At 49.3% G+C, this 9,262-nt stretch overlaps 1 protein-coding gene across 3 annotated transcripts in view; it reads right to left on the reverse strand.

The window, feature by feature from the left end:
• The window catches only part of LHX8 (LIM homeobox 8), a 29,872-nt gene extending 25,676 nt beyond the window's left edge, over positions 1–4,196 (reverse strand). For 2 of the 3 annotated variants that reach the window (XM_010849420.1, XM_010849417.1), the window contains exon 1: positions 141–426. In XM_010849420.1, the coding sequence (XP_010847722.1) occupies positions 141–221 (81 nt within the window). In that variant the 5' untranslated portion in view covers positions 222–426. Of the gene's footprint in view, positions 1–140; positions 427–4,120 lie in introns of those variants that run through there. The other variant, XM_010849419.1, reaches the window with a different exon arrangement.
• Between the last annotated feature and the right edge of the window lie 5,066 nt (positions 4,197–9,262).

Genomic DNA, 9,262 nt, shown 5'->3' on the forward strand with positions numbered 1-9,262 from the left:
AAAAAAAAAAAAAAAAAAATTGCCGGGTTTGAAGATGAGACTGTTACAGGTAATTTCTGAACCTCGTTTAGGAGCCCAAACAGCTCGCGTTTCAAGGAAACTGCGATTCAGCTGGTCTGGCCGGGCGTCGGGTCGCTCACCTTCTCAAGGGGAACTGCCAGCTCCAGCACGTCCTTTTCTTCTAGTTTACACACAAACATCTGATCGCTTTTCCAATACATGGCACTGCTAGGGCTGCTTATCACATACCAACTCCAGAGGGTCAGAGGCTGTCCGTGTCTGCCGATCTGGCCCCCTCCCCCGCCCTAGTGCACTAATGAAAGCTGACACACCAAGAAGAGTAAGAAGGCTGCAAGTCTTCGTCCAAAGAGGCCGCTGTGACCGTAACCACTCCGATGAACTGTTCCTAAGATTCTTTCCCCAACTTCATTGAGCTCTGCCCCTCTAGGAAAAGGGGGGGGAAAAAAAGTTTTGTTTTCCAGAGGGTGGAACCTTACATGGAAGGAGGGAAGAGGGTGTGTGATGAAAGTCTTTTCCAGGAGGAATAGCCTCACCTCCTTCAGAAAAACCCGCCTTCCCTACAAGTTAAGATCGTTATCAGGACAAGCCAACTTACTCCAGATTTAGTATTAAAGAAGGAAAAAAAATGAGACTGGCCAGTTAACTTTTGACTTTTAAAAAAATCTGCGCTTTGCATCTGCCGTGGCTTTTTAATTCTCACTCCCTAACCAAAACCTAAACAAAGATTCAGGTTACATCTCTTTCTGCAGCAAGCTGAAGGGGAAGCGGAGGTCTGGGTGACTCGAATGTTTTAGTCATTCTCCTGAAAGGAGCCGCTCTCCTGTCTAGCCATGGACCGCGACGGCTCCCTGGCAGCCTGGAGGCTTAGTTATCTAAAGGTTCGCACTCCCTTTGCGAAAAGTTTTCTCATTAAGATAAAGAAGGAACATCTGAGCAGCACAAAAGCTTTGCTACTAAATTTGAAATCAAGGATACAGGAAAGACCAAAAAAAAGTATGTTGCTAATAGTATTGCTGTTTCATCTCATCCTGGGCAACACTGAAGCCCTGAAAACGGCCAGCTTCTGCCTCAAATTTTGGCTGCGGATTTGGGGGATGGTCCTCAGAATACTGGTAATTTTGATTAGAATTGGAGGGTGTGTTTGTTTAAAAAACTTCTTTATGGTATACATTTTACTTCATTATGTAGTGTGTAAAGAGGAATTTGATAAGACTAACAATTTTTATTTCGAATTTCCCCCTTTTAAGAAACAAAACAAAGCAAGCCTCTGAAACAGTAATATAAGACTATCTAGGAGTCTCTGTTTCTTAAAGGCCTTTAACAAAATCATATAATGTTGCTTCAATAAGATATATATTTATAATATTATCTCCTTGCCTTATTGTCTAGAAGAGGAAGATCGAGGCGTTCCCACCCAGACTCTACAGCAGCAGGCTAGAGGGAGGACAATGGGCAGAGATAGACTTGCCGGTGATAAAATGCGCCCATGTAACAGCCTGAGACGGAGCATCGACTGCAAATTTAGTTTTTCCTCCATTACATTTTTCTCCCATAAACACGAGGGTCTCTAGAGCATTTTCCTAACGCCATTGTTTTCTTTACATGAAGCTGCGCCCACGTTAATATTAGCTATCCCCCTGCCGGTCCTCTCTGGGAGCTCTCGTTTAAATTTACGGAGGTGCGGGGGAAGGGGACAAAATTGAAGGCTTGGGGTGGACCGACTTCTCGAAAAGCTAACTTGTGCTTGGAGAACAGAAAAACTTGTGTTTTTCATCAAGGGCCAAAATTAGTGTTTTTGGAAAAATCCACATAATGCATTTTCCATGAAATAGCATCAGTCTCGAGATAGCTCTTCTAAATGGAGAGAGTCCTGCATAATGTTGACTATCAGGCCGTGTATAGAGCAGAACTGAAAGTGGAATTAAAAATAAAGACCGAATTCGGCTATTTAGTTACAGTCTCTACTTGTTAAGGGTCTGCAAAATGAATCTGGGGTACTGTTTGGCTACCATCCGGGAGAATAAATCGCGGGGATCATTTGGAGATTCGGGGAGCGCTGGAGCTGTCTTGGGAAGTTAGGGCGGGGGCGCGGGCGTTCATGCGGTCTTTCCACCCACCCTCGCCTAATCAGGCGGCTCTCAATCAGGTTTTCAAAATACTAATCTTGATCTAAGAGCTCCTATCTCTGCATAAGTGGAGGAAATGATTCGTTTTTAGAGGCTTCTGGGTTTGGACAAGAAGAATGATCGTCAGACATAAGAAGACCTAAAAGACTGGTCTGGCGTCCGCTTTACTCCTGGAGCCCGGCAGGACACCTACCTTTCCCACGGGGTAATTGCTCGCACCCAGCCTTGCTCAGTAGGCCTCCGGGTGGTGAATTTATTTGTGTCCCAGGTGGTATAGGCCTTCGGTCGGGGGTCGTGCGTGGAGGTGGGAGGAGGCGAGTGATGCGCAGGTGTTTGCTGTGAATGTCAAGGCTGAGCGTCCTTCTCGTCCAGGGCCCAACCACCTTGTGACCCCCAGTCGAGGGCGAGCAGGGGGTCTTTCCTGCACAGTGGCCCCAACTTCTTGGAGCTCTCGTCACACTTCTTACCCAGGCTTCTCCTCGGCTCAGACAATGGAAGAGTTCGCCTGATGCTTCGCAGAGTACCCCTTCCTACCTTAGGTGCTTGTGCTAAAAGTCAGGACTCTTTTTGTCTATGGAATGAGGGTTTTTAGCTCCGACCCCAACTGAGACCAATTTTGGTCGCGAATAAGGATAGACCAAAAAAACATCATCTTGTGTGTCTGCAGGTGGGTAAGGAATCGCCGAGTTGGAGCGATTCCTGCCTACTACCTTGAAATTTCTGGAATGCCCACCTCTTCTTAAATGAAAACCGGGTACCTAAGCCCACCTAGGGGGCAACCAACACCCAACCAACAGCCTTGACGGATAGGGCTCTTTGCAAGGTTGGGAGAAAGCAAGCCAGAGACTTGGGAGTGCCTCCTGCCCCAGGCTTTGGGGCGCTCCGCTAGTTGGGAGGTGCAGGGTGTGTCCCCCTAAAGCTCGAGGGGTTCAGGGCAGGGGTCTGGGTTGAGCCAGGCCTTGATTGGAGGTCCATGGCTGGAGAGCGGGAACACCAACCCGCCCTGACCCCCACAGCTTCCACTCACCGCGAAGAGCTGCCTAATTGGGCTCCGAGCAGCTGCGAAATTTGTAATCGCCTAATAAGCCTTCCACCTCGGTAATTCTTATCAAAAGGCATAAAACTGATATTTTCACACTCGGCTTGCACCACAGGAGCCGTTTATAAACATCCTTCATCAGTGGGATGGAATTAAGCCTGCATTGACAGAGGTCTCTGGAACTCGATATTTAAAAGCAATAGATCCGAATTAGCAAATTATTACTTTAAGTAAGGAAAGTCCCCACCAACTTGACTATTGAACCTTTTGCCTTTGAGCTCCTCGCGGTGAGTAACCATATGTTTGAGAAAACTTAACCTGGAGTTTTCGCGGTACTCAGGCAATCTTCGGAATCTCGCTTCCTGAATCCGCTACCGCCCCGGCTCTTAGCCCTCCCACCAGCCTTCCACGCGCTCGAGTCAGACTTGTGTAGACATGGGGGAGACACTGCTGCGACACGGACGAAAACACAGTCAAACGAGACGCGTCCAGGACTCCCGGGCTCGAAGGCACAGGGCCAGTACCAGCGACTGGGGCCCTGCATCTTCCTGGGCCGGCGGCTCTCGCTGACCACACCCCTACCCCTAGGTATCCGCGCCAGGGATCGGCGAGAGGACGGTCGGAGGGTGGAGGGCGAAAGACCTCTGAGCGGTAAGAAGGCACTGCTTCTGGGTGATTCTTGTAGTGACCTCTTTACTCCTAGCGCTCAGCCAAGAGCCCTCTGAAACTGCGGAGGTCACACTTGATTCAGAGTATCCTTTGATTTTTGACCACTTCGTCTGACCATTATTAATATTGATCTGGAAAAGGACTGATGGAAATAGCTTCCAGAGTTTTTTGTTGTTTTGCCCTGCCCCCGCCCCCAAATTACCCAGGAAGCCCCGTGACCCCTCAGAGAGAGCTGAGCGGGAAATGCTCTCACCTTGGGACTTACCGGTCCCAGGCTCCTTTCCAGACCTTGTCACCCAGTTTCCGAGGGAAAGGAAAGGGCGCGTTTATTCATGCCAGCGGAGGTCGCCCAATGGTGGCGAGAGCCTCCGTCTGAGACCCACCGATCTCTCCCCCACTGCGGGCCAAGGCCGAGGCTGGAGGGTCTTCCCCGGGAGGCTAGCTTGGTGTGCACTGGACAGCCGGGAATCACGGCGCGCAGACCCGGCCTCCTCTTCGGCCCCGTTGGCAGTCTGTTACGCCAACTGCTGTCGGGTGAGCCGGCTGGGGCCACTTGTCACCAGTGGGTCTAGAAACCCACCAACTAAAAACCGAGTTCCGCGACCGAAAGGATTGTTTGTGTAGATTCCGTGTTCCTTTCCAGACGGTGCGCTCATCCCCTCCTCGAGCTTTCCCGCCTGAGCTCAAGTAAACTTGCGCGGTCCGCTGCGACAGGAGATAGCGGTACCGTTTCTCCCAGATGGGAAAGAATTAGAAGTCGTATGCAGCCCGAAATTAGGCCGGGCGCTGTCTGGGACGCTCCCGGGCTAAATGCTACTGCACAAAGTGCAGAAGTCCACTACATCCTTTACTCGTTGTGACATTTCCAAGCCGACAATTTCGTCTTAAGCACGCTTGTGGCTTGGAGCTGCTGATTTTATATGCATTTTATCGTTCAGAATAAGCAATAGGGCAGGACCAGTGGAAACCCGATTCTAATCTGTTTCTACAGACCTCTGCCCGCACAGCTCTGTAAAAGCCAAACTAGGAGTTTGAGAGAAATAACAACTAAGTCCTTTCTCCCCAGCTTTTTATTACACATCCGAGGCCACCGAGCTGATCTAGCTCGGAGCTCACTCATCTAGAAAGAGGACGCAGGCTTCCCCTCATCCACTCCCCTCACCCCCTGTTCTCCAGGGATCCCTGAGAGTTAACAAAAACCCAGCAAGGGAGGCAGGAGAGCCAAACTTCATCCCAGTGCAAAATCCTGGGTCCCTGACGGCATTTCCTGGGTAGAGGTGGGGGTGGTGGCAGGGAGCTGTGTGAGCCTCCCATTTGCAGGCTTCGATCCTGTTTTGATAAGAACTTGCAGCTCCGTTGTTAGTGTGGGTGCACCCAACAAGTCCATGAAGTGTCACCCTGCAACCTCAGTGTCGAGGTTTCTACCCCCCCCCCCCAACATTTCCATGTCCCATTGTTACTTATCCGATGTAACTTGTGAAATGATAATTTGAAAGAAGCCTGCAGAATAATCTTGAACCATAATTTTTCATGTTAAATAACCTTCTATAAGGATTTCTTCTAGAGGAGACTGGCTCTGGTAAATATGGCAGTGCTTTCTCCCTCCTCCCTTTCTTCCTTCCTCCCTTCCTCCTCTCCTGTCTGCTTGCCTGCCTGCCTTCATGGGAGATCAGGGTTTAAGAGCTACATGTTATATTAAGAGCACAGTTTTTGAAGTTAATTAAATGGGGACGACAGCACTAATGATGTTGAAATATTTTCACCAACAGATATACAGTAGCTTCTCAATGAATGTAATCTTCTTCTACTCCTACCTCCTCCTCCTTTGTCACCCAATAGCTGTCTAGATGCGAGGTGTCACCAATGGCTTAATTCCCCAGGTGAAGGGTTCAGGCCATGCTCCTAAGCCACCGACTGTGATTCCAGTTGGCCATTTTGAGTAGTTCACCTGCTCGGATTCTAATGCTGAAGGAGCCTCCCAGTGCTGCCGGGGCTCTGAAGAAGAACTCACAGCTGCCAGCCACCTCTCATCAGGGCATCTCAGCCCAAGTAGGCATGTGAATAACTTTTCCTCCCACTGCTCTATTTGGGGGTTAATCTGGCGCATGTAAATGATTGGCACCCTGCCTTCTGTCAGTTTGCAGAACTTCTGAATATTGTTAAAGTAGCAATATTCATAGCTGTTGCTTTTTGTCAAAAGGAGCTGAGGAGCATAACCATTCTTCAATAACTTGCCAAAGGCCACTTTACCAGGTTGAGTCAGAATTCGAACCCAGACACCGAACGCTGAGGCCGACTTTCCTTCTTTTTTAAAAGCCCGCCTCCTAACCATTCCGCGATGTTGTCCTTGAGGTGAGCTCAGAAAAGGACGCGTTTAATCAGTGGATTCATTTACCCCAACTGGAGACGGTTTTTACATAGTTCAGTTGACCTGGGTTGCGGCTCCAGCACAGGTGGTCCAGCTGTCAGCGCTTTGCCCCCGCCGGCTTCCTGCCGAGTTGACACTGCCGGGAATCCGGTATCCAGTGGGAAAGAGCGCCCCCTTCCTTCTATTCTTCCCGGTGCGAGGTTTAAAAGCACAGAATGAATAATTTGGAGTGTCAAATAAGCTGACCACAGGGGTAAAAGAGTTGAGCTTTTAAATAGGTGGTAAAATTTTTCTCCTTTCCTTTGCAAATTACAGAATCCGATGACTAATCATAAGCGAGTGGGTCGAAACCTGGATTGAATAAATGACCAGTGCTCTCCGTACCTCCTGCAGTGTAAAGGTCGGCGGGCACTCACTTCCTGAACTTTCCTCTGGACACTTTGACCAAAGTTCGGGTCACTGAGTCTCCGGAGTCTACAGAAGCCTCGGTGCCCAGCTCCAGCTGTGCAGTCATGTCGCTGCACCCTGTAACACCACTACTCCGGAGAAGTCTTTACAAGTAGTTTCCCTCCTAGAGAAACAGGTGAATAAAATTGACTCCAGCAGATCTTTGACAGCTCCAGGCTTCTGTCACTCTGGAGGCAGGAGCCATGTGCTGTTCTGACTCTCTAGAACCTAGTTCAGTATGTTGGCACTGGGCAATAAAGGATGGCTTTTTGAATGAAAAACTACAAATGTGTGTGTTGGCAGGTACAGAGGGTTTCATGCCTTATGTATTCTTAGTTCCAGCTTCCTGTTTCTTTACAGTGGCACCTTCTTGCCCAGGACCCAAATCTTTTAATCCCTTAGAAGAACAAGGTAAGGAAGGGCATAGATATTCTATTTAATTTGAGGGACTTGCCAGGCTCCACTTTTCTTCTAGGGCGAGGGACTTAAAATGGCTCATTTGGGCCCCTCTGGATCATCCTTCAGCTTTCAGTGTTTGCAACTGAAAACCTACTGTGGGTGCTTCAGAGACTACTGAGGTCTGAGCCTCAGTTAAAGGTGAGGACACTAATGGGACAAAGAATTGAAACATATTGGACCCCAGAAGCCCAAAGAAGGCCCATGGGCCTTCATGGGCCCACTCTTGACTGCACACATGGAAATGCTGTGTGTTTTGGCCTGACCTAAGTTGATCTATGTTTTGGCTTGCCCCAGGGCAAAAAGGGAGCCTGGGGTAGACAGTCAGGATGGCAGCTGAGGTCAGTCAGAGCCAGATGGTGGTGCTGTTAGGCCTCTCCGGCTTGGGAAAGAGATGCAACCCTGTTTACAGCCTGCAAAACTACTGAAGAATGTGGAGGGGAGGCACAGGTGATGGTGTATAATCTTAAGCTAGGTAGATCCATGTGCCACAACCGCACCCCACCCCCGCCACGCCCTGCCAGGTCATAATTGTGTGCCCTGGGTGCCTCAGCTCCCTCTCTTCCCAGACCCAACTTCTCTCAAGCCAGGATAGCTCTGGAGCAGAAACTGTAGCCCCAGGGGACTGTTTGACTAGGGTCTTGAAGGGCTGAAAGAGATCTGTTGGCCTGGGATAACTGCACTGGGAATTTACACCAACACTAAGAGAAAAGCCCTAGGGTTTTATCTTGAAAACTGGGGTCTCTTGACAGACACACCAAGAAGATTTGCAAATTTAGCCACAGCCGTAGCAGGCAAAGAAACACAGGGAAGAACATAGTTTCTTCCTTTAGAAGAGCATAATCTTATTTCCTTCGAATAGCGCCCAACCCCCTGGAGGCACTCAGAGCAGCGTTTTTTATTTTGTTTTGTTTTGTTTTTAAAGGGTGCCTATGCATCTACTACCTTTCAGAAATAACTCCTAGACTTGCTCAGTGCTTAGTGTGCCTTTATCATTTTTGGGGGTTTCACAGTCACCAAAAACAGAAGGCACGATTTCTTGTGGCGTTTTATAAATAAATGCCTTTTCAAGGTGTCTTCCTCCTTTCAAAATACTTTTGCCCTGCTTCAATAATTAATTTTAGCGATATTGTGGGGAAAACCTCTCGAGTTACAAAACGTCTAGATCAGTCCATGAATGTCTGTCTTTTAAAGGTCAGCGTAGAAAAAAAATTAGTTAATAAATTAAGCCATAATTCTCCATTCTTTATACTGTGCCCCCACCGCCACCCAGGCTGAAATATCTTTTTTCCTAAAAATGTTTTGTATTTTTAGAGAGGAATATGTGCATGTATGTAGATACTCATAATAAAGAATAGCATTTATTGTTTAGCATCCCCTATATTTAACATATGTTGTCACACATATTCCTCAGTCATCAAGGAGGTAAGCCTGAAGTTTAGAGGAGACTCAAATTCTCAAGACATATTTGCAACGGATTCTAGATGCAAACCAATTCCAAGGTGTTAACCACTGTACTATACATAGAGGATATTGAGTGAGCCTGGCCGGGTATGAAGGCCTCCCTCCCGGCTGGTTGGACATGTGGCTCCACCCTTGCTCTGGAGTCCTAGAAGCCTAAGTTCTCTTAAGAGCTTCGGGAATGGGGGACAGCAGGGGAGGCTTGAAGGACCTGACTGATGTCTGTTAGTCAGGGCCCAGAAGCAGAGCCAGGGTGGGAAGGGGAGGAAGGGCTAGAGGGGTAGGAAGCTGCGGGGGAGCGAGGAGGGAGAGGAGATAGATCGCGTGCTGGGAGAGCACTTTCTCATCGCCAGGTCATAAATATTGTTGCATTTCCTTGGAAACCCCAAACCTCTACGCCCCTAGGGGCTGAAGCCCTTCCCCTCCAGCAGCGGCCTGGGTTGGTTCGGCCGGCGCCTGCCTTCGGAGGTGACCTCTCCGGAACGGCCATTGGAGCCCCGCTTGTCCTCGCGGCGTTCGGGGCGAGGTTCCCAGCCCCTTAGCTTTGTCGCTGCCGGTCGGCGGCCCCGGGGCAGGCTGGGAAGTTCCTTGCCGCGCAATTCCCTGCCGCGCGGTGAACCCCGGGAGGCGCCGAGGCGATGCGCCGCGAAGAAGAGTGAGGCCGAGTGCCCCAGC

This window comes from Bison bison, unplaced genomic scaffold (genome assembly GCF_000754665.1).
Source record: "Bison bison bison isolate TAMUID 2011002044 unplaced genomic scaffold, Bison_UMD1.0 scf7180017864283, whole genome shotgun sequence".
Classification (NCBI taxonomy): Eukaryota; Metazoa; Chordata; class Mammalia; order Artiodactyla; family Bovidae; genus Bison; species Bison bison.